The 24601-nt window shown below is 50.9% G+C and overlaps 3 protein-coding genes across 3 annotated transcripts; 1 reads left to right on the plus strand and 2 right to left on the minus strand.

The window, feature by feature from the left end:
* Positions 1 to 2784: 2784 nt before the first annotated feature.
* ETH_00029580 (uncharacterized protein) lies at positions 2785 to 8294 on the minus strand (the record flags this gene model as incomplete). Its single annotated transcript, XM_013374344.1, has 8 exons — positions 2785 to 2952; positions 3499 to 3801; positions 3922 to 6764; positions 6847 to 6913; positions 7082 to 7384; positions 7571 to 7655; positions 7764 to 7825; positions 8292 to 8294. 8 exons carry the CDS (start codon positions 8292 to 8294, stop codon positions 2785 to 2787), a joined length of 3834 nt encoding a protein of 1277 aa, XP_013229798.1.
* A 1489-nt stretch (positions 8295 to 9783) lies between these two features.
* ETH_00029585 (uncharacterized protein) lies at positions 9784 to 17234 on the plus strand (the record flags this gene model as incomplete). Its single annotated transcript, XM_013374345.1, has 20 exons — positions 9784 to 9800; positions 9931 to 10506; positions 10632 to 11387; positions 11682 to 11847; positions 12021 to 12148; positions 12417 to 13183; positions 13402 to 13511; positions 13727 to 13813; positions 13911 to 14007; positions 14153 to 14277; positions 14407 to 14594; positions 14794 to 14897; positions 14993 to 15096; positions 15240 to 15356; positions 15455 to 15561; positions 15671 to 15803; positions 15948 to 16070; positions 16276 to 16359; positions 16478 to 16714; positions 16833 to 17234. 20 exons carry the CDS (start codon positions 9784 to 9786, stop codon positions 17232 to 17234), a joined length of 4428 nt encoding a protein of 1475 aa, XP_013229799.1.
* Positions 17235 to 17952: 718 nt separating this feature from the next.
* On the minus strand, positions 17953 to 24394 carry ETH_00029590 (uncharacterized protein; the record flags this gene model as incomplete). The annotated part of the gene is made up of 14 exons (XM_013374346.1): positions 17953 to 18697; positions 18825 to 18926; positions 19136 to 19252; positions 19412 to 19562; positions 19780 to 20192; positions 20404 to 20509; positions 20687 to 20825; positions 20982 to 21315; positions 21505 to 21658; positions 21811 to 22222; positions 22457 to 22869; positions 23036 to 23175; positions 23284 to 23781; positions 23913 to 24394. The coding sequence occupies 14 exons, from the start codon at positions 24392 to 24394 to the stop codon at positions 17953 to 17955; spliced, it is 4206 nt and encodes a 1401-aa protein (XP_013229800.1).
* Between the last annotated feature and the right edge of the window lie 207 nt (positions 24395 to 24601).

Consider the following 24601-nt stretch of genomic DNA (forward strand, 5'->3'; position numbering starts at 1 on the left):
CTCAAAAAGACGGCACGCGCGGAAGCAAGCGACTAGTGAGAACTGTTGATATTCATGGCATCCATGGGAGTGAAAGCGCAAAAGACAGGAAAGCCGCGACGCAGTTCCAAGAGTGGTCTTCACCCAGCCAGCCAGCCAGTAAACATCGCATTATCCAATCCCTGCAGATCAACGAGATTCACTGGTGTAGAACGGTTGAGACCATGGTGGGCCCGGGGTTGAGGCAAATATACTTAAGTAGGCTGCGCAGTTTGTATTTGCAGCCCGTGAGATTGATGCCTTCAGTGCTAGCCGCACCGAATCATACAGTTAAGGATGGCAGGAAGCTCCTGCAAGAACGTACTAGGAGACATTGCCTCTGATGCAGAGCCATAATACCAGAGGGGGGAAAGCTACAGAATTTAGAGGAGCCCAGTGAATGTAACAGATGGAGCTCCAGGTTCTGTAATTACGTAGTCGAACTGCTAACTTGAAAAAGTCGACTACAGGAAATAGACAATTCCTGAAAGGGGATATGCCGGTGAAAGTGGGAGACATAAGGGGCCCCTGCAGTATATCATGAGACCGCTGCCACGTTGGGAGACACAGAGCAAGTAGATCACTTGCTGCTTCTGCCGCAAGTTGCTCAGCCATTCATGACTCTCAAATGTTAGTAAAATACAATGACGTCATTTAATATGCCTTCATCGGAACGCCGCTACACACGTGTCACTGGATACTGGGTACCTACTCGCCGTGGCGGCCCATCAGCAACCAGCGGCACCTGGGGCCCTTCACAACAGTGTGCAGGAATCCAATTTTACTCTACTGCAAGGATTAAAAGCATTGTTCTACCACTGTTAATTGTTCATCATGGGCCGTTTTTTAGTCAGAGATCTGGCAGCGCCCGTAAGGACCTGTACGGGTCAACATTGAGCTGCTTTGAAATGACGGGGCCCCCTGTCCCATGATCGGACAGCCCCTTCAATGGCAACTGTTTTCCATGCACGAACAACGCGAATTATGGATATAAGACTCTTCATTACTCTTATCCCTTGACGATGAAAAGCGGATTACCTGCGACTTCAAGCGGATATTTCTCGTGTGTGGTGAGCACGCCTAGAAGACCACTGAGGCACCGGGCGACTGAGTGCAGTTCCCAGCTTCCGGGTTCTCATTACACAAGTGGATTAGTCAGGCACTATTTGGTTGCAGTGCAACCCCCAACTTTTCGTTATTCGGCGCCGCCGTCATCGCAAGCTAGTTCCTGCGCACTCACCACTAAGCTACGCATTGCAAATTCGCCTCCGCTGCTCATAGGGCTGCGTCACTCACAAGTCCGTAGCAGACTTCAGAGGCTGTGGCCATAGTACAGAACTGTAGGCGTTGTGCGGACTGATGAACGAGAGATCCATGTTTTCATCTATCCCGTGCAACACCATGAAAGTAGAGAGCAACCTTACTCCACTCCCACCTCTTGCGGAGTAGACACAGCTCTTTTAACCGAAATATTTATTAAAGACAACGAAGTTTCCTTGAACACACCTGACTATCAATGCAGAATCTCCGCCTACTGGAATCCATTTAGTAGAAACGAGGGAAGTTCCTTGGAGCAGGCCTCACTAGGAATGCAGAGCATTTGCCTACTGGAATATTTATCAAAAATGAGGGGAACTGCTTTGAGCAGATTATAATGCCCACATCAAACATCCGCCTCATTCACATATCTATCAAATAGTGGCTCATTCATTCATTCATGCAGTCTGCTCACCAGAGCAGTCTCACAATTGTCCCCTGCTGCATATAGCACTGGCGTACGGCAGGCAGATTTTCTGCAGCCACGCAGCCTACCTATCCAGAATTTTCATCGTCGAGCACTACATCCAGAGCCACACAACCGCGTCATCTCTGTACCTACACTTGTGAACAAACGCAAGTGCCACCGGATTGCGACAATTGGAGAGGGATGCTGGCTAAGGCCACTACAAGCGCTTGATTGTATTATTTAAACTTGAATAGGGTGGAGCATAGGAATATGACGCTGCTTACTTGAAAGTGTTCCTCGCTAAGGCGGATGCTCAGCAAGGGAACTTGGCAACTCCACAGACACGGCTTGTTGAGCTCAGATAGCATATATTCAACAGAATAATTGTACATGGAGCTCACTGAACAAAGAAGTCGCTAGTTTCGTGTCCTGTAGCGAAAAACATTTGCATTTGCCTTTTACAGAAGGGAGGATAGGACTGCCGCCATCATGTCGCTTTTTCGCTTTTTTTCCGTCAGTGCATGAGAACACTTGTGTAGAGTGCAACCATGTTTGTGCCTTAGCGGTCTGGACGGATTAAGCATAATTGTCCACTTTCTTCTAAGCGTCTTCGTGTATCATTCTAATTTTGCTTGCGCAGCTCCACTGCTCTACTATCACCAGGGGCCTTATTCGCTGCCAGCGAACCCTCCCGTTGGCAATACAATTGCCAGACCATCTGCAAGTCAGCAAGTCTTAGAAACTTACTATTCTGTAGGTGCGGGAAGCCAGATGGAGTCTTAATATCATGGTTCAGTGTGCATGCTCAGCTTTGATTGGCATGAAGGATGCGTGACCCTATACTGCAACACGACCATTTTAGTGAATGTGAAGTGCACATCAAAACTAAAGTTACGACTAACTACGACTGGCCTGGGCCTGTGGGCCTGTTTATTGCGAGCTTGAAACTCTTTTGAATGGTTCTGGTTGAGCAGACTCCAGTGGTGCACGACGAAGCACCACAGAAGAAATTATGCTAATCAGATGTGCTGCGCAGGGACTCATGCCTCGACCATAAGTTGCGTGGCATGGTTCCTTCCGTTCAGTGGGAAGAAAATCCGAGCTGCCTGGCTAAACAAGATAAGCGCATGCACAGACGACACCAGCAAAGCCAGTGCGAGGCTCCAAAGAGCGAGCTCTCTCAGGGTACACACTGTGGCAGCGGACGTCTGCAGAGACAGCAAATAACCGACAGGAAGTGCAACAGCAGTCCATTCACGGTGCTCGCAAGCACCCATGAACGAAACGCTAAGAGCTGCGGATTGATTATCAATGGAACCCTTATTTGGCAGCAGGTAAGCAAGAACAATGGCACCAAGAAATGGCAAGAGGCCTAGCAAAAGATCTAGAGTTAACGACAGGGCAAAGATAAACCGGCAAGCCTCCGCAACCAGTACGAATTGATTTCCAAAATTCCCAGTTACTCTGTCTCCCTCTTCTCCTGCATGTCTCCCAGTTCCCTCAGATATAGAAACAGTGTCAGACACCGTCTTGCAGCGGGCACGTGCTGGGGCATGATGCACTAAACGTCTGACGGAATTTCTCCTGAAGAAATGCCGCTTCTCATTCGGTGCAACGCGCTTACATGTTTTGAGTTTCCCTAAGCTAACTGCGATGGCGCACGTCATTGGAGGCGCTGGTGGCGCAGTTGAGGGACATATGCCCAGTTGCTTGTTTGCAGTGTCCTCATCACGATTGCTCTCAGTGTTTCTTACCCCGGGTGAGTTGAAGGACCTGCCTGCTTGTCTTTCACACGTGGGTTGACAGACCAACCACAGCACATCCTTGCTTCCGTCATTAAAATGTTTGGAGAAGACATCCGCTTCCTCCCGTATGTACGACGCAGGGGGAGTGGTGCAGGGCACTTCATCTGCTCGGAAGGAAACATGTCCCTGTGAAAAGGCACTGATACTGTCCTTCTCCAGAGCATTTGTCACCCAGAAAGAGTTATCCCCAAAATGCTGATCTTGATACAGAAGGAGCTTTTCGAATTCGCGACACCAAAAGCTGAAAAATGTCTGAAAACACACGCGGACTGTGTCGCACCACTAAATCACGCATTGGGGGTGTACTGCGATTAGCATTTACCTGCACGAAAAATCCTCACCAGCTGACTGCGTTGAACAAATCTCACCCACCTCTCGTAAATGGGGCAATTCGACCATATCCCGAAACCGGTAATGCATGTCTGGAGAAACAAGCTGGTCTAAACCACTATCTCCACGGGTGCTACTGCCGTCACCAGCAACCCCGGATTCAGGCGTCTTGTTCCAATGAGTTGGGGCTGGACAGTCAGCGGATTTAAATCCAGCCACGATTCGTGATGGGTCTAAACGGCGCTGCTGGTCGTGGCGTGGCTTGCAAAACAGGTAAGGCCGAGTGCCAGGCGTTATTGATTCGTTCGGTGGCAAATCAAATAGATCCTCGGTGTGCATGCACGCCAGTGGCTCTTGGTGCAGTGGTGTACAGCCATCCAACGTTCCTGTCACATCGATGAGCTGCTCGGTGGTGGATTCAGTATGTGGAAAGAGTGTATGAAGACTAGCCCACTGAATGCCGGCTTCCCCCTGGTTAACAGAAGAACGCGGGCTTATAGGTGGAACAACGTCCTCCGGACCACCTTCAAAGGAAACTGATTTAGTTTCGAAACTTGTCTCATTGAGTTGCGATGCTTCTGCTCTCCTAAGTGCAGTAATTTCAGCATACCTGAACGTTACAAGGCGCTCATACCAGTTAAATATACACCGTTCCCTCCTAACAATCATGTCACTGTAGTGTTTATCATCAAGCTGGCAGGGCTGTGGCCTTCTGTTTCCTCTCTTCAATAATCGAGCAATACGAGGCCCAGGCATAGCCTGCACCTGCCTACACTGTTCTTCGTTAATGTCAGCGGAAGTCTCACGGCGCTCTGAGCCACCCGTAAAAAAGAGCTTGAAACCTTTCCAGCCAGTTCTCGAGCGAAATCCACCAGAAGGAAGCACCTCTGTACGACGAGATTCAAATTTGCTCTTCAAATCTTCTTTCTTGTGCACTTTGGCGCGTGTTAGGCTTGAATGGGATTCTCCAGCTGTGTGAGAGTTGAAGGAGGCACTCACTGGTATCGCGAGGCGCGAAGCAGGAGCACCCTGCTTCTTAGCCTCACTTCTCAGCCATCTGTTAGGGATAGCTGCCGCCAAACCAGAAGCCAAACTTTTCGTCCGGAAACTGGAAGCGTCATTGCACTTCGAAAAAGTAGTATCCTTAGCAATAGAATCCTCGTAGGCGTGGTCATGCGGATAACCATCTACACCAATCTTTGGCATCACAGTAGCCTCTTGAGCCTCACCCTTATATGCGAATTCCAGAACGCTAGATATCCATGGGTTCTGTCCAGTGTTTCTGCAAGGGTATAATGCGGCTTTACAATTACTACTTGCGCGAGGGCTTGGAATGCAGCCTTCTGTCAAACCACTCGACCAGTATTTCTGTTTTTCTTCGTGAGTTAAAGTTGGCCGGAGGTCTTGAAGGCCGACCGGCGCCCGTAATGAGTCGGCCATGAGACCGCCACTGCTGCCATGGAAACGCCAGTTAGCCTTGGCCGACGTCTCTCTGGGGGTTGACATGCCAGGCTCACCCACAGTGCCACTTAAGCGTGAGGGCACAGAAGCAGTCGGTGTTAGGCGACTAAAACGACGCTCCCCGTGGGCCGCCAGGAACGGTTTGTCTAGGCGCGACTTGAGATGCTGACGGTGAAGCTGAATAGCTCCTTGCAAAGAGGGACAGGGATGAAGCTTCCGATGAACACGACCCCAAAGAGTGGCTTTTGTGTAACGCGCATATCGTTTTGTACAAAGATTGCAGCGTGCCCAATTTGAAGCAGACAAACGCCGGAACTCAACAGCCGGGACTTCTAACGATGTAATGCAGACGCTATCGCCTGTATCTCTAGGCGCGCAGATGCCGACGTGCCCGTGCTCCTCTCCTCCTTGGCTTAGAGTGCGAAGATTCTGACCGTAATTCGGGACGGAAGACGAGTTAGAACGATCCACACGCACCCCACCTTTCGAGCTTTGGCAGACGTGCCCACGAGCCGGCTTGATCTGCCTTCCTCCGCTGTTTGGCAGCTGTGGAGGCCCCAGTTCGCCAGTGCAGTTGATATCCTGGTTTTGTGCTTCTGCCAAATTGAACCTTACAGCCGAGGCGTACGTCAAACAGTCGAGGTAAGGCAAAAGACCACGGGGACTAACAAGTAATATTTTGAGTGCTGTAACTCCCAAAAATCCGCATGCCCACACACCGATGACAGAAAGCGAGGCTACTACAGCCACCACTACGATTTGTATTAACAGTACTAAACAACACACAACTGCAGCGGGAGGCAAAATGCAACCTGCAAGGACGATTTTTATTGCTGTGCACTGGGTGGAAGGCAAAAGGCAGCAGCTCAATAGCTTGAAGTATTTCACAACCAGTAATTCTCCTAACACCAAACTCCTGGGAAACAACATGCTGTGCCCTTCATCTTCCTTGAAATTCACTGTGACGTGAAAAAGCGTAGCAGCCTTCCAGGCTGCCCAGATGCCTGTGTTTCGAAGGTGACAACTGCAACAAAGTCCAAGAGCAATGCTCGGTAAGAAGATTGACAAGCACGCCAGCACGCCTGCAACGACAAGTAAAGGCTCTGCTCCCTCGAATTTTCCTGCCGCTGTTGCGAGAAATAACGTCATTGAAACTCTTGAGGCATAGTCGAAAACAGATATGGTGACGACGAACGCTGCCAAACACCAGCGGGTGAATGTACGTCGGTCCCAACCGAAGTGACATTCCGAACGTCTCTGCCATGCATTAAAATCGTAAGCAGAATTACTGTGTTGCAGTGCGTCCGCGTGCAAATCCTGTGAACTCTTCCTGCTTATCCTATCCTCAGTCTCCGAGTCGCTTTGTGTTGGCGGCAGTGCGGTGTGGAAAGGCACATCCTGTCTGGACTTTGGGGACATTTGCGCTGCACCGCACATACGCCGCACTGGAAAGGCGGACCATTTGCTGTACTTTCTATACATGTATCAAGCCTCGGCTCACCTCACCTTCCAGCAGCTTTGCCAAGGCATTATGACCGAAAAGGCATGCGACATCTAGCGGTGTTAGAGACCTCTGCATCATCACGGAACAGCATCATCACGGAACAGCGAATTCGATCGAAAATTATGGACTCAATAAGCTTCACAATGTTAGCTAGCACGTTTCAACGCTTGCGAAAGCTAAGTGCTTTCGCATAGATGCATCAATGCACATCCGCAGTACGGGAAAGTTGACGCTTACAAAATCACGGTCTTCGATGCTGCCTCCGGAGCTTAAGAGGAGTCCGATGATTCGTTTGTCCCCTTGTCTACAGGCCCAATGCATCGGTGTCCACCCACTTGCATCCACACCTCGAGGATCTGCACCTAACTGCAGAAGAAATTCAACTGTGGAGAAGTGCCCAGCCTCAGTGGCGTAGTGCAATGGGGTTAGGTAACCGAAACCTGGGCCAAGAATGTCGAGTGAAGGGACCTTATGGAGTACTTGCTTCAGCAACGCGGTTTGACCCAATGATGCCAGTATGTGAACTATTGTATTTCCTTTCTGCAAGGAGCGCATGTCAGGCCACAAATGCATACAATGGCACTTTATGATCCCTCACGTGGCCTTCATCAACAAATATATCTGTGGAAAACTTATTCGATCGAAGACTATTGGCAACCGGCACTGCAAAAGCACAAGGGAAATACGTTCTTTCAACCATAACAAAGAGCGACATGGTTGCCGTACCGCATCTGCCACCTCAGCGTCCGCACCATTTTCTATTAAGAGCATCATCACCTCCACGTACTTTTGGGAAACTTTCGACTTCAATCTGAACCACACACCAACTGCAGTTGCAGTTATCATGGAAAATCGCCTAAGCAGAACCCTCAGGAGGTGGAGGAGTTGCACTCCTACAGGCTATTGTGCAGTGACTCACGCGGCTAGCATCAAAGGAGTCCAGGCATTTGAGGATTCCAAAGGATCCACTGCCGCCTCATTCTGCATCCAGGAAAGCAGGAGAAAAAATAGGGAAAAAATACAGGAGCACGATATAAGGGGGGAAATTTGCTTACACATGAGTGACGAAGGCAGCTGGAGACCCACTTCAAGAAGCAGCTTCACTATATCGACGTGCCCGCTAGTGGTAGCGTAGTGCAAGGGGTAACGGTAACACTTCCCGTTCGATGCAAAGTTAGGGGTAGCTCCGGATTCCAAAAGTTCCTGTACTTCTTTCAAGTCTCCATCTTCACAGGCTTTGCATAATTTTGCTGTCAGCATTGTGAGTCTCCTGCAGCGACTGGCACATGGGGCCCCAAAGGCAGATAACAGCTTACAAATTCTTACGAACTTAAGTACTGGTGCTGTCGTAATGCAGTGAAATGCTTGCAGCATTTCACTGCATTTCAGTGCAAACATGTCTGTTTATCTATTCAACTGTATGGCTGGACAATTATTTATATCTTACCATGGATGCCTTCAATTGCTGTTGTGTGCCTGGCCCAACAGGCCCCGCCAGCGAGTTGCGGTGTCAGGGCTGGCGTGGCCAAGGCTTTATGAAAAGCTAGGCCTGGACCCATTTATGAGCGGCCCTGTGCCTTGTCTGAGAATCAGCTGGTCCAGGGATCCGAAATTCGATCAATGATGGTTTTGTCCTGTCGCATACGTTTCCCCGTGACACGGCCTACTGGACAAGCGAAGAGAGATGGACTTCCTGCAGACATTCCTGGATCTTGTGTTCTCGTAATGACAAACTAAAGCTAGATGGTGGTAGCAACTCAGTGAAGGAGCTCGTGGAGCGAGCGTTGCACAGGTCAATTTCGTCAGCAGCTACTTTGCCTATGACCGCCCAATACACAGCAACCAGAGATGCAAAGCACACCCCAGGGCAACCTACTCTGAAAAAACTGAATAATTCTTCAAAAATTTGCGAGGAACTCTGGCAATGGTGGCTTCTGAGCCAACATGCCTCAGAACATACAGTGATGAAGGACCCACACAATGTCGGCCGTGGCAGCTGCCCAAAGAGCTACTGGTCAATTGAGACCGATTGAGCATGCAGATGCTTCATGAGAAGGAAACAATGCACTAAACGTGTATTATATTTAAACATATGAAGTCTTAATCTTCAATGCCTTGGTTTGCCCAAAGGTGTCTTCTACCAACTCGTGTAGAGTACGGTCATTTCTTCAGGCCAATGAGACCACACATGAAAAGGGACGAGCTGGAGTATGTCAGGCACGCCCCTCACGCATTTTCTAGTCCATGCTCCAGATTTTTTAGTCTCAAGGCAATCGTATAAATACATGGAGGGATTCCTCCTGTTGGCACGGGGTTTAGTGAGCAAGGCCTCGCCTCATCCTTATATGATACTCTTCGCGCTACTTGTAAGTACTTTCGGACCCACGTATGGTCGAGGAACTCAACTAGACCGCTTCAAACCAAAGGACCAAGTCTGTCTTTCTTCAGCCGCCTCCGAGACCATCGGTGGTCCTCGGTATGCGTGTGTCCCCGCCTGCTGCATCGGTGAGACAGCTAACCCCTATCCCTGGCCTTCCAGCCAAACACCCTAGGCAAAGTCTGGTGCAAAAGGCAGGTTTGTTTAGCTGTAAACTTTCTAATAACGCATCATGCATAGAATGCTAAACGTTGCAACCTTGTGGATTGTCCTCTTGCCACATTGCAGTGCCACGGAGTACACGAAAGAAGGCGGGCCCACAACCTTTCCAAAACGTTCAAATATCAACCAGATAGAACAAAAGCTACTGCAGGAAACCGCTTTTATACAGGCTAAAGCGTTCTTCGCTTGGTCCAAGACCGTGTTAAACTCCGCAAGCAACCTGGGGGACGGGACATGTGACTCCTTGCACCCTTGAAGTATTCGCATTATAAGAGGACCAAAAGGAAACAGCATGAGTCCATGTACGCCCCTCCTTCCAGGAAGCTTCCTTTAGAGGAAGATGGACAATGTAAACCGGTGAGCTTGTGCCACTGTTACTATTCTTATCAGTGTCCGTGCAGCGGGCCCATAGTTTGACTGGAAGCCGTCATGGTTTCCGCCGTTCCCACTGTTGCCTTACATTTGCCGTGGCTGTCCCCATTTTCAGGGCTAAAGCAAAAGCTACAGCTGCTGCTCTCCTCAAGGATGAGAGCTTCATTGTCAAGTATCCCGCGCTGGCCAGGGCTCTAAAAGAGTCCGTGGAGCCGACGGATAGCGGCGATGACAGCGACGCCTCTCGTCGTATAGCAGTGCAGCCAGCGGGACAACAAAGTTCAGAATCGCTTCTGCAGCCGACACCAGATGCGCAGCGTGCAGGGCCACAGCTAGGAAGCCAGCAGCTTGCAGTGGCTACTTCCAGCCCCACGGCTGACTCGAGTGCTCATGCATCCTCTAATACCGGGGTAGCGGCACAGGTCCCTGGACAGGGCTCCCAGGTGCCCACGAAAACTAAGTCTGCTCCTGTATCCTCCACGGGGGGCGAAGGCGATGCTAGCGCGTTAACTCAGACTACACCGGAGCAGGTGCTGCAGACTGCACGTGATCATGTAGGACAAATGCCAAGCAATGTTGCGCCTAGGGAGTCCCTTGGGCAGAATGTTCCAACAATCGCATCTGCTACAACCGAGCCCAATGCAGCAGTTGGCGAGAAACCCTTGGATCCTCCGCTGCACTACATGAAACGGTGAGAAAATTAGGCACCAAAAATAGTAGGAACCCTTTCTATGTTTGTACATCCACTTCACGCGTCAAAATAGCTGCAGCAGGGGGCCCTTTTCAACTACAACGTTTATCAATTTACATTCGCAGGTTGGAGGAACTGCAACAGGGGTACATGCAAATCATGCAACAGCGCAACTCAGTTGAACTACAGTATCATCTTTTGCATAAGACAGGACGGCCCCTTCTGGGCGCTCGCCCACCAGGCGCCCCAGCTCTACGTTCGTCTCCTTCGTTCATGCTTCCAAGCACTTCTGCCCGCCCGCTTTTTCCTAATGCGGCAGATGAATGGCGACAAGGAACCCTAGAACAGCAACAACAGCAGCAAGCAATTATGCAGCTTCAGCGAACTGGTGTCCCTGCAGTGTCAGTTTTTGGTCGTGGCCCCCCCCGACTGGCGCCATCGACGCCGCCAATCAGCATCGCTACAGCGCTGCCTGCCTCAAATGGGCAGGAGACCTTAGCGGGCCGCACCGCCTCTCTGTGGCAGCTTCAGCGGCACTTGCATCCCGAGAAACCTCGTCCAACAGTAGATCCTGCAGTTCTGTATGAAAAAACAGGAATGGACTTGGCTGTTCAGCATTTAAGAGACCAAGCAGAGCGCATGCACAACCAAAGCCGCGAGATAACAAGGGCAATTACACAGAAGAAACAAGAAGCAGAGCTTGAAGAATTGAGGGAGAAGCAGGCGCACCCGCTTTTGACAGAGCTCACGTCAGAACAACAGCGCCTTATTGAAGAGCAGCTTCGTTGCATAGATGAGGCAGGTTCAGCACTTTTGCGAACGGGTAGCAGCTACAGAATTCCCACCAATCCCAACATCGGTGAAGAACATGGTGTGGGGACGTGAGCATTTTGCTGCCCTGGCATGCGACTCAGGCTCGCAGCGAGATTGCGCTTGCACAAGCGGAAGCCGCGCGCATTGAACAGAGGAGCAGGGATGCTTTTTACCATGCGGCATATGCGGAAAAGTACGAGCTTATTTTACTAGATAGATCTGCAATCGCTCAGGCTGACTGCGGCATGGTCATCGTGTACCCTTTTGTCTGGAACGTGCGCAGAAGCGCTAACCTTCCGACCCTTACCTCTGTCGCCGCATGTACGTGTCGAATTTCTGCTGTGTGTCTATCACCTTGTCAGTGCAGACCCGGAAATAGTTAAATTACATGCGGAACGTATGAGAGAAATTTCCACTATTCAAGCGACAAAGCTCCTGCCAACACAATCTTTAACAACGCGAGCTGTGGCCGAGTGTCTCTCTGACCCTCTGGCGGAAATGGCAGAGCGTAACGTAGACTTCAGAGAGGTACTTTGAACTCATATCGTTTCTCCACAATGTAGCTCATAATCAAGGAAATGGCGGAGTCACGGCATCGAATCAAGAGTCTGCTTTCGGGCGTTTTGCTTGGACTCATAGTTTTCTATAGGAAGCTTAGTCCCCGAACTTTTGAGCTTTCAGCCTTTTGTGTCTGTGTGTAGCAAAGACTTTCCGCTGCGGCTGCTCAACTTGCTGTTTCGCGCATGTTGCGTAACTTGGGCTACAGACAAGACGTCGAGGGGGGCGTTCCTGTACGGCGTGGAGATGGCCCAGCTGTATACAAATCCAAGTGAGGTCTATTTCCTTCTACGCTATTAAGAACCTCTCCGATGAAACACTGCTCCCCAGTGGCAGCCGCATTTGGCTGTGTGTGTTGTCCAACGGATGTTAGTAAAGACTACCTGGCACACAGTGTTTTTGAAGTCGATACACCTTTCAGGGCCTCTTCAAATATTCAGCGTTTTAGTTCCCGAGGGAAGTTCCTCGTGTATTGGACTTTCGGTAGACACAAACAGAACGTTTTGTACAGCCTGTTGCATTTGGCGTGCTGCCTACAGATTTCCTGGTATGTATCCTGAGCTGGAATATGCAAATGCACTACCTATAAGCCAGCAAGGGAGACGTGAATTGTACCTTAAAATGCAACAAGATGATGGCAAAGTGCGTAGCTTTGGGGATTTTGCTGAGGAGGCGGACGGAAAAGATACTGAAGGCTTGGGGAGACTACTCGGGAGAGACGAGCAACTGATGGAACAACAGAGAGAAAAGAGGCAAGTGGACGATGAGTGGGCCAAGCTTTGCCTAAGTAAACTCCATTCAAAAAACCTTGCTCTCCAGGAAGCGGAAGAGGCGCGTGCACAGGCTGAGGAAGCTAGGAAGAATTTGGAGGAAATGCGTAGGCGGCAGCAGGAACTCATAGCCGAGAGGGATGCTATGAGTGAACTAGCTAGACGGCACGAGGAAAAAGCAGCTCGCGCCCTAGACGAAGCAGAACGGCAAGCAGCTGCAGCGGCCGCAGCAGCTGCGGCAGCTGCAGCTACGGCACGCAAAGCTCCAAGCCGATCTCCTACGCTGACGGTCGAAGCAGCTGCAGGAGGTGTGCCCCGTCGTACTGGCCCTGCACTGAGCCGATCACGCACAGTTTCAATGTCTCGAGCGTCATACTCACCAACAGAGCATCAGGTTAACATTCCTAGTCGAGCGCAAAGCAAAGACCTGCAACTTGGCAAGACCATTCACGACTCATTTGAGATTGCCGCCCCAAAGCGCCTTCATACTGCCATTCCGCAGCAGGGTAGGCGGAAAGGAGAAATTCTGAACAATGGTGAGTACGGAGTAGTGGCTGGCTCGGATCGATAAGTTCGGTTCAGTCGTCGTTCAAGTAACAGCGGCGTAGGCAGAACTGGATAAGTAGACCACTGTTAACGCCGCATGCAGCTAGTGGAGGTCCTTGTGCACTTTTCCAGCTACTTATTTTCACAAGCATTTGGAAATTATGTGTCGAAAAATATGCATTGATTGTGATGCTTGTGCGCGCCGCAGCTTTAGCAGAGAGGCTTCCCCCATATAGATGCGAAGAATTTGTTTTCTTGTCCCCTCCAGTCGAAGCTACCCCGGCCAAACTGAAGTTCTTGTATGGGCAGCTAAAAAAGGTTTTTTCTTCTGGGGAGGTGCAACCACACCTGCAACTGCAGCTTGGCAGCTTAGAAGCAGAACAGCAACAGCCTGCAGCCGTTTCTTGACTCTTGGTTTCTTATGAGATTTCCATCAGTTGCGGTTCAATTGACATTAAACTCCTTCAGTCTTTGCACTTGCAACTTCTTGATGCGCGCTACGGTGGATTTGTCTTGTGTATCATATTGCGCAGCTCGGCAGCAGTGAACACGTACAATTGGTGTACGACTTCGCAGTTGGCTGCTGCCAGGAGTTTGTTCGAAATGATCCAGTTTCTCAGGTACTCCTCTCCGCACTGATGGCAGAGTCACAAATCATGGCGACAGCAATTCTGAAATTTCAGGGTGCACTGTGCTTTGGTATTCGTTTGCCCACAGGAATACGCGAATGCTCTCATACAGTCGTTGCCCTATTATCCGTACCAGATTGATATTCAACGCGCAGGAATTATCGGGCTTCTCAATATTTTTGAGTGTAAGTAAGGCACTTGAGCATTTAGATTACTCAACAGTTTGAGGGAATAGTATCACAGTTCCGCTGCTTAAGCTGCAACCAGCTGGCTCTCAATCGTCTGCGCTGAGAATGAGATAGCCGCCGGCTACGCATGCACTGTGTCCAGCATCCAAGTTCCAGGAGCATCTTGCACCCCCTATCTTTGAAACATTGACCACACTTATGGCGATAGATGACAGGGAGTTGCGGTCAGATATTATTGCGGTCATGGCAGCAGTTATTCGGCCGAAGGTAACAAAGTGATATCTGTGGTACCACTGTTGTCCTCAGCTGATAGTTCCCACTATAGGATTCCTTCGACGTAGAGCCTACATTTCTGTCAATCATCTTCACTCCAAGTACGGCAGTGGGTGCTTGCAGGTTGTCATCAACACAGATTTGGTGGACTTACTACTGCAGCAAGTCGATGAGTCATCCGAGTCTGAGATCGTCGCCTTCTGCATTCACATCCTAATCGTCGCGCGCTCACCTCACAGAAAGAGCGCTCAGTACTCCGCCTTCTTGAAGGCTCTTGGAAAATGGAAGCATGAGCCAACCGTATTAACAAGGTAAATTGAGTCGCGTTTTTTTCCAGACGGCTTCCTTCTCTTACTGTTCTGCCTGCTACGTGCACTCACCGGAATGCTTTCTTCCAATTAGTTACTTAAGTGTGCAGTAAAGCTTTTTCTTCCAGTCATCATGATGCGAAATATGTAAGCCTTTGCACAGCTTTGTCACTTAAGCTCATGTTTCTTCATCGGTCTTCAGGGCGTGCTTAGCAATCGATGCAGCCGGGCACAGGGCTCAGCTTGAAGGCTTGGCGGCCCATGAACGCAAAAAACAAGCGAGATCTGGCCAGCGCTTGGAAGAGGGTGAGGAAGCGCTTCTGAATTCGCCATTGTTTTAACTTTATCGTTGGTTTTTCACCCGCTCCATGTGGGAGACTGTTCTTTCGTGTGTAATATAGGCTATGAGCACCTAAAAAGGCCGCCAAGTTATGGCGAGGAGCTTCAAGTAGTTGAATCAGCCACACCAAAATGGATGCCTGACGATGCCAGCGACGTGGACAAGGTGAGAGGATAGCCTGTAGGCTCATAAAACCAGCTAACCCTGGAGAGTCTCAACAAGAGAGGAACAATGACCGGAATTGCTGTCTGGCGCGACTCAAATGGGTACTAATCCTTTGGTTTGGTCCTGCGTCTTCGCCAACTCAGGTTCTGGAAGTCATGCAGCTACACGCAAACAATCGGAAGCTTCAAGGTGCGGCATGCCAGGCGATTGCCTCACTTGCGCGTGCTTCCCTGCGTCACTGCAAGCATGTGGCTCGACATGTAAGCCTGACCTTGACCGCTTTTCATCTTGAAAGGTCGAAGAGTGTGTGCCTTACACTGACGTTTTTGGCACTCTGTCTGCATGCTGTGCATTGCAGGCATTTCCTCTTCTGCTATCGGCGTCGTCTACTCACCCAGAGAGCCAAAGTGTTGCAAGTGGTTTTGCCAATACAGTTGCCATTGTTGGAAAAGTGAAACAATGCAAGTATGTGCATACACTGCAGCGTGCGAGGGGCTACGAGAGGTGAAGTGCTGTGTGGTGGACGCCTGAGGATTTTACATGGAAGTGAGCTCACGAATGTGGCTTGATGCAGGTTCACTCTTACGCAAGAAATGGTCGAAGAAGTCCAAGCAGCTATACAGCGCCACCGCTGCGTGCCTGAGGTCATCAGCGCATGCTGTTCAGCACTGACAGTCCTCGAACCTTTCTATTCTCCCCAAAGCGAAGTACGACGTCTAGGGTCAATGCAAATATGAACTGCTGCACAACCACCACAGGAGCAGCCAGTGTGAACGCTGGAGCAGTAGAAAACTAGCTACTGTAGTTGTGCAAATTGGACGTGTTATCTTCCATGCGTGCTTTCTGCGAAGATATTCGGTCGGCTGACACTGAGCATCATCATCAGTGCCCTAAGGGATAGCAAGGATGCATTTATGCTCTGCGCAAACGTGAATGAGTTCATCGCAACGTTTAGCTATCACGTGAACTCCCTGGTGAGTCATGCGCAGCCTTACTAGCTCCCTTGAAGTGAAGCAGACAGAACAGGAATGCATATCACAATACATACGCACATATGGCTGCAGAACTTCGTGGAGCAGCTGTCACTTGACTGCTGTTTCCCCGAAACCTTAGGCGCGCAGGGTAATGCAATATGTTTATGCCGCTGCATCTTTACGTGGCTTTCGAATGCTGATTCAGGCTGACGCAAGAAGAAGGGCCGTGGAGCTAGGGGTGATTGAAGCAATTATCAAAAGCATGACAGCTTGCGCTAACGATGCACTGGTCAGTCACTTGCTTCATAAACTACAACGCGAGTTACTGATGCCTGTGGCGATTTCGATGCAGAGAACGTAGGATCTCTTCTTGGACGCAAACGACTGAGCGTGCTTTTTGCTTATAGGTGTGTGCATATGGCTGCCGTGCCATATCTCGTCTAGTGTACAATGAGCCAAACGAATCCAAGATCTACACCGAGCTCATGAAGGCACGAGCAATGACTACTTTCCTATTCGTCATGTTCAAGCACTGCGCTGAGTCTTGCCTTGCAGAAGACGCCCTAAGGTGTACGGCGAACTGTGCAGCAAACGAACTCTGCGCGTCCGCCGTTCTGGAGCGCGGTGTGAATGTAATATGCAAGGTAGGTTCTCTGTATGACTGCAGTGCAAGACCCCTGAGACAAGTTGAAGTGATCTGCGGTGTTCGCAATGTCCTTTTAAAACTGCAGATTAATTTGAGTGCATTGAAATCGCCTGCAGGTGGTGTCCGCTCATTCCGGTAACATGGAGGTCGTGGCACAGGGATGCCGCTGCCTTTGGCTGCTGTCTTCACAGCCTGGCCTTCAGCAAATGACAATGAATCGTGGCGTCCTGCTGATTGAGCATGCTGCAACAAAGTATTCCGCCACAGGCGACTCGAAGCAGCTGGTGACAGATTTTTTGCTCCGCATCCTGAAAGGGGAAGGTGTGGCACGTCAGAGTATTGATCCACTCTGGGACACCGGCCTTGACACCCTGGGCAAAGTTGAAGCGTTGTCGCCACGTCTGGACGTCCCGGCTAAACAATCGCGTCCACGAGACGGTGCCTCTTTGGCCAGGCAAATGACAGCAGCGGCGAATGCCCCTGTAAGCGCAAGGGGCCCGATGCCCCTCCACATGTAGCGGAACTAGTGATTCTAAACGCGCATCCAAGTGGACGTGGATTCCACGGTATACTGATGCAGTTGATGGGGTGGTATATGGGGCTTTCCAAAGGGAAGTTATTGATAGTCAGTGCTGTTGGCGGCTACATGATTCGTAGCTTACATAAGATGCCTCTACTACATCGGAGCGAACCGGCATCTGCAGTTGCAGAGGCTTTGTCGCATTAAAAGATGATTACTAACGCATGTTCAAATTGGCTTGTGGGAGGGCTCTGCAAGCAGCAGTGTACTGTCCAGCGGTGATAATTGTGCTATTCAAGAGAGCGAACCTGAGAGAACAGCCTGCAATCAAATTGTCTTCGCACTACACCATGTCGTGTCGTAGGCCAATAACTACAATATTTGCCATGCCACTCACTCCGCGCATAGCGTACTCTCTCAGCTTATGTTTCCGCAAGTACGCCATTTCAACCCACAAGGCGTATTCACGCTGACATATCCTATGAACTCCACGAATCTGAAGAAAACCAATAGCTTGAAGATATTATCCTGCACTACGACTAGGGAGAAGTGCTTGTCTGTCCCTTCCGCATTCGTCATCTCTGACAAAATTTCCTCAGAAAAAGGCAACGCATAAAAAGCATTGGAGAAAAACCCGCGGTCCAACCTTAAATATTGTGCTAACAAAAGACGATGCATTTGGTTAGCAGACGTTCACTTCTAGTTCCAGGAGAGGCCTAGGTGAGCAACACTGACTCCACCAAGCCCACGGCGATTGCATTGATGCCCCCAAGTAGCATCGCTGGACTTAGAACGGCCATAAAAGCCCGCTCATTCTGAAGTGTGTCGCCGTCTTCTTTCTTGGGGTTGTTAGGAATTCTAGGCACCTTCTGTGCCTCCCACGACGGGCAAACAAGTAAGCGAGGTAACACCTCTAAGGGTTGTACCGCTCTGCAGAGCAGCGTTACTGGCGGTATTTTTAATGCTATGGCATCTGGCAGGCCTCCCCCTAGTTGCTGAGCCTGCACAAAGTCTAGACCCAATACAAAAGCATTTGGAAATGCCTGGAAGAGACGTCGCAGGAACCGCAGTAATATATACCTCCGTATACAAACCTTCGAGCCCACAGCTCGCAACAGCAGGTCATCCAATACAGCTGCTGTTTCAGGGGCTGTGGGTGAAAGGTTGAATTTCCCTCGAGGAAAGTAGACAGATAAATCTTCGGATCCTCCCCTCTGCAAAAGGCCACAAGTAATGGGTTCTCTACGGTGGTCCTCCGGATCTCTGTTGAAGGCTAAGTTTGCGAAGCGCCTCTTCTTCTGCGGCGCTGTCACGTCTGGCCGCGCCTCCGAAGTGGCCAGAGGATCTTTCAGTCTTAAAATAATATCAAACTGGCACCAGTCAGTTGTAAATAGTCCCGCCCATGCGACTGTCAGCTGCGCGGAGGTTATGCAGCTGACATGAATCTTTTTAAAGCAGTCTCTGTGCCAATCAAACAACCCATACAAATGCTATTAAGGCATACACGCAACCCCAAGAAGCTGCAGCTGCTGACAAAGGCAGATGAGGGCCTAGTTGTGGTTTATAGGTGCGTCTGCCATGCTCATACCGGGCACATCCGATGAGACGACGAAACGATGGGGGGTTTGGCCGCGGAAGAATGAACCCATGTGGATCGATCACCGAGTGCACGGACGGGGTATGACGGAAGCTGCAGGTGGCGACATGGAATGCATCGCACAAGCCGGTACACCGTTGGCCGGCAGTACCACTGAGCTTGGCAGTGGCGCCAAATTTAAGTCCATGGCATGTGTTTAAAGACTCCGCCAACATACAGACACCTGCGTTTGTGCCCACCGTCATAGGCATCTACACCAGCTAAGTAGAATACATCTTTGCGCCGCAGCTGTTCATACTTACTGCTCAAAGGATATCTGCATCTTTTGTCGCTGTTCTTCAGTAAGTGGAGCAGCGGGATCAAACGAAACAAGCAGTGCATTATGCTCCCAATCAAATGAGCTTACAAACTGAAGAAACCTGAGACAATAATACCGCGAAGTCTCCTACACAAGGGCTCAGGAACACAAGTTAATCCCGAATACCGTGAAGCCGCCACCAGCATATGGTGCCGTCCCGTCTGGAAGTGGACGTGCAGTAAAAGGACACGGACACAAAGTTCCACTTGGTGGAACCTACCGAAGGAAAGCCACGTGGGGAGTCTGAGGCTCATCTCCATAACCCGCACGCAGATAATCGACAAAGAGGAACGCCATAACATGCTCGACAAAGTGCACCGCGCCAACCACCAGTTGCTTGCTGAGCCAAAGAACTGCCAGTCGCACGGCACCTGTTTGACATAAGTAGCACAAGAACCCAGTGGCACAAGAATCCGGTAAACACTTGCAAGCAGCCTATACAGGGCTCATCTTTTAATTAGGTGCGGCTCGTGCACTGTGCCGACTGAAAAAAGCCGTCACGGGATGGCAGTTGAGTTAGATACTTTTGGGGCTTTAGTGTGCTTACGGGGTGCAAGAAACCCACTGCTGCTTCATTGCATTTCCTACCTGCAAATGCCGTGTGCTTCAGGGCCAGGCTATGGAGGAGTGCCGACGCTTGCGGCGCCCACCAAAGACTGCGGAGGTGCAACACTTGATCCTTGTGGTATGGGTTGATCGCAGACAACAGTGCCACGTCTTCTTGAAGCAGCACATCGCAGACCTGCTTAGCCGTCGTCTGGTCGTCCGGCAACGCACCAAGGAACGTTAAAGTTTCTTTACCGTTGCCTCCAGAGCCAACCACTGCTTTGCCCAGATGAGATATAATGGGCTTGAGGGAAAAGTCTGTGAAGATATTTGCCTCTTCCATGACTTCGTTCGGGTGAAATATTTGAACACGGAAGATAAACGATTGAAAATGAACATCTAAATAGGATTCCATTACATTGCTTGAAACAGAATAATCGCGTAGCAGCTCCTCACTGCGAAAAACACCATCCATGGAAACAGACGTGCACCCTTTCTTTGTACATTGCAATGAAATTACGAGCTCAGACACTTTACAGGTAACACTATAAGCGAATACGTGAAATACAAAGCTTAGTTCTGCTTCACTTAATTTGAATCCAGAAGAGCATGTTAACCATGTTTAGGTCACAAGCAAGCAGTGATTGTCCAACAGGGCAGTCGTACTTCATCGCTACCAGGAAGGCGGCCTTCAGCTTGCAAACAGCTTCGCGCTCCACAGGCCACTTGCCCGAGTCTTCAAACTGGACCACCACAGAGTGCACGGTGGCAGCTGAGCAGTGCCCAAGATATCATGAAAAATCGCAGTGAGCTGGTATGCTCCAGTCAGCTTGCAACCTACCCTGTTGCGGCTTCTGCTTGGACATTGCTGGAGATATAAGATTCAATCGCACAGGGGTTCTGAGCACACTCTGGCTCTGGGCAGAGGGCGCAAACCGCACGTACGTACCATCAGCTGATTCTGTTTCCCATATGTTTGAAGTGGAAACTTCAGTGTGCCGTAAAGCAGCGTCCGAGTGCCAAACTTGCTTGATGGTCAGTGGCGTCGAACTCAGGGCGCATAGCACATTCTTCAGTTCCGCGAATGCCTGTGCAATACCGCAAATCCATAAGCTTGGGAAGCGACATCACAGACCACCACTTTCGTGCGTTCGTCATCCAAGAAAATGGGTTATAACACCATCTTTCACAAGAAACATACTCAGGCAATCACAGCCCAGAAGCTACATTGCTTAATAGCCCACTCGTATAAGCGCCTTCTGCCTCTCAGACAAAGGGCCATTGGAACCCAGTGGGCTGCAAAGTATGCTGAATGCCCGCCGATGTCTTTGCCTCTTGGGAGTTGCGGACGGCTCTGTCTTTGTCAAAGTTGCCGAATACTCACAGATGCCAGCAGCGTGGCGCTCCAGAACCGCTCGTGTAATCTGTTCCGGAGGTGATTGCGTTCCCACAGCCCGCTCTGCGCCCCTTTCAAGCGCCGCCGGTCCCTCTAAAGCAACAAATTTTTCCCATAGCACGCAGTGAAGCATGCGTCCATCTTGGAACCGACGCACATCGCACCGTGGGCCCCAGAACTTCCTGAAAACGTGAAATAGTACTCCGAAGAACAGAGATGCTGTGTAGTGGCTAGTTGCAAGTAAGCAGCACTCAATGACCCATGCAGTTCATACCAGCAAAGAGCAGCCAAAGCTTTCTTTTCAAGGCGCATTTCTCTACCTCCCAGATTGTCAACGCTTGGGTGGCGCATGCGACACCTTGGTGCCATACCTGAAGCTGTCCGCAGCGATGGCATTCGGTGTTCCCGAAGCCGATTCTGTCGAATCCACCAAGGGAGGCCCTCGGTCTAACAACCGGGAGTATGCTTTCCCGTTCAGCGTAATTGAGACTAATAAGCCCACAGGGCATGCGTCTGCTACGTTCCCTGCATGCACACAGTGAGACAGCCGCTCTGTAACTTAGGACCACCTGCAAGCGCAGCAATGGAGCCACACCTTAGGCTTCGGCCCGCGCCTCATGATCCGTGTGAGCAAAATCCACGTGACCTCCTCACTGCAGCCCAAGGCACTGCCTCACCTTCACGCGAAGCACCTGTCGGTGATCCAGCGAGCGAAAAGCGGATGCGAAATGTCTGCAAGCGGTTGCCCAGCCCTCTTACCAGCAGGCGAGCCACAGTGCCAGCGCCTAAGAAGGCTGGACACGCTTCCCATTTAGGGGGGTCTATATGTATAGGGTCATCGATACAGGCATCTTCGTGGGGTGGCCCTTGGCTTATGTGACGCTGGTCTGGCTGAGGGGGCTCGTAGTTGGCAACAGGGAAAGAAGCCTCTAGATCGTATGCATTCCCTCGAGGAGGCAACGAAGGAATTTGTACCCACAAGTCCGATTTCAGCAATAACTGCTCCTGCTGTTCACCAAATAAGGGCAAAAAAGGGTCTTCAAGAGTTTCCAACGTGGTCAGGCTGATCTGCGCCTCCTGCTGGAGCTCCTGCGAAAACAGCGTGACAAAATATTCCCGCCCTCTTGTTCAGATACGCTATACGACAACTGCTAAGTTGAGGAGTAAATTACGCACGGCGAGTGTTCCCATCAAGTTTCTTAGCCTAGAGCCCAGGGTCCTCCCTCTGTCATTTCTTCTACGTTAAAACTCCACTGGACTTATCTTCCAGTGGTAGCCTGTAGCTACTTAATCACTTGACACGAATTCGGCGCGGCTACGCACCTGAATGTGCAACTGAGCGCGCCATAAAATGTTGAATGTCTTCTCTTCGGAGTCGAAGAGGAACGCGTTTTCAACAAGGCCGACACAGAGCTCGCTGCGGCCCCACTGGGGAATCTGCACAAGTTGCTGCTGGTCCGCTGCAGCAGCAGCTGAGGCTGGGTTAGCTGCGTCTGCAGCGTCGTTGCGCGCCGCTACCGCTGCAGCTAGCACTGCAGCAGCCGCCCCTGGCAGAGCCGTCTTGGGGTGCCCCGCCTCCTCTCCTATGCAGTAGAAGTGACCGTGGAAGTCTGCGCGTCCTATGAAGGACAGGGCCAACTTGAACAGTTGCAAGGGGGTGGCCACTCGAGCCACATCCGCAGAGGCCAGACACGCGTGCGCAAGAATCAGAGAAAGCGTAAAGCCGCAGCAGGCGCCTGCAGCAGCGCAGCAAGCCAACAGCACTCCCAAGACAATCAACCACTTCTACGAAACAGTGCAACTGCAGCTGCGCCGCAAATGCAGCTCGCAGCAAGTTTCTGCGCTGCTGCAAAGCAAATATTGAATTTAAAGCAAACAATCAAACTAAGGGCCGCTGCCTGCCTGAGGGGAGGCTGGAGTTGAAGGCTCCGCTAGCCAGCAGCGCGCGGCGTTTGGCCCAGGCTTTAAAGAGCAAGACGGAGCTAGCGAAGGCAGGAAAGTCTTTGGCGCATTTTCGAAGAATCCTCGCGTGCCGAAAGAGCCTAGGCAACAGTGACAGCCAAAACCAAAGAGCCAGAAACCCCGTGGGGGCCCCATCAGCCTCAGCTTTCCCAGAAAATGTGTTGAGACGGGGGCAGATTTAGTCTTACCGGGAATCCTCAAGCACGAGGCCATTATAGTACGGCGTGGGGGGCAAAGTCTTGACCTGAGCCTCGGTGAGATGCGCCTCAGCAGTATTTGAATTTGGGACTCCTCGAGTGGCTGTGGTTCTGCGACGGACGGCGTTGGCGTCGGGCCTTAGAAACTTCTCTCTGAAGACGCTGCTGCAGTAGGCTGGGAAGAGCCGCACCTCCCACTTCTGCAGCTGCCGAATTGCACGATCCCGATCTTTCGTTTCTTCGTCACCTGAAGCAGCAGCATCAGCAGCAGCGGGGAGCTTGGCCGCCTCTGCTGCCACGGGAAGGAACCTGAGGCTTATGAAGGTCTTCGCGTTGTCAAAACGCCAAGGCAGCACTGAAGCTTCCACCTTCAGCCGGTCTCTGCATACACTGGCCCATTTCCACTTCTGAGGCAGTTCTGGGGAAGCCAGCGTTGCCAGCAGCTGGCTATGCACAGCGTCCACCAGTCCGGCGCGTTTCGCAAGGTAACTGAGAATGCAGCAATACGCAAAAAGTCACAAGTCCTTTGCAATGGCGCAAAGGATCCCCTAAACGCATGCACTTGATCATTCAAGTTTGAAGGCACAAAGGGAGCCCAGGTGCGTAGACACCCCACGCACCGGTAATTCAGGTAGTCCCGCTTGTCTAAGGCGTCTGCAGGCAGCTCGAAAGCCAAGTCTAAGTTGCGGGCAAAAGCGGGAGGCCCCAACTCTGCGCCGCAGCTGCCAACGAGCTGCACCTGTGAAGGTTTGGGGGCGGTCCATATGGGTGGCGTTGCTTTTGCATTGCCAGGAACTCTGCTGAATAAGGCTTGCGCTGTTTGCGAGAAAATAAAGTTTCCTTCCTTCTTAGAAGGCTCAGTGAGGTGGATCTGAACAGGCTGATAGTCATTCAAGAGAAAGCTCTCCAAAAATGCCACGAAATCTCGAAGCACAGACGAGGACAGGCTTAGACCGGCAGCCGGGACAGCCACGCGCACGCCGTGCTCCAGAGCCTGCAGCTGCAGCTCCAGCAGGCTTGCCGGGGCCCGGAGCCCCTCTGGCCCTGTGGCTAACGACTGCTTCGGCGAGCCCTCTTCTTTCTTCCCCGCCAGGCCCTTCATGTTGCCAAGAACGGGAGGGAGGCACCCTTAGGTATCCACGGCCAGGGGTCCGCAGTAGATCCTGGCTAGTTCGTGAAAAGCGCTCTCTTTAAAACGCAGGAGCTCGAGTCTAGTGAGCTAGGCATCACCAGGGGCACCTCATATCTCGAGACTTCTGCGACGGCCGCAGCAGACTAGAGCAGAAACAATTATGCTGAACATGCCTCT

Source organism: Eimeria tenella, genomic scaffold, assembly GCF_000499545.2.
Source record: "Eimeria tenella Houghton genomic scaffold, Eth_scaff2, whole genome shotgun sequence".
In the NCBI taxonomy this organism is placed as follows: Eukaryota; Apicomplexa; class Conoidasida; order Eucoccidiorida; family Eimeriidae; genus Eimeria; species Eimeria tenella.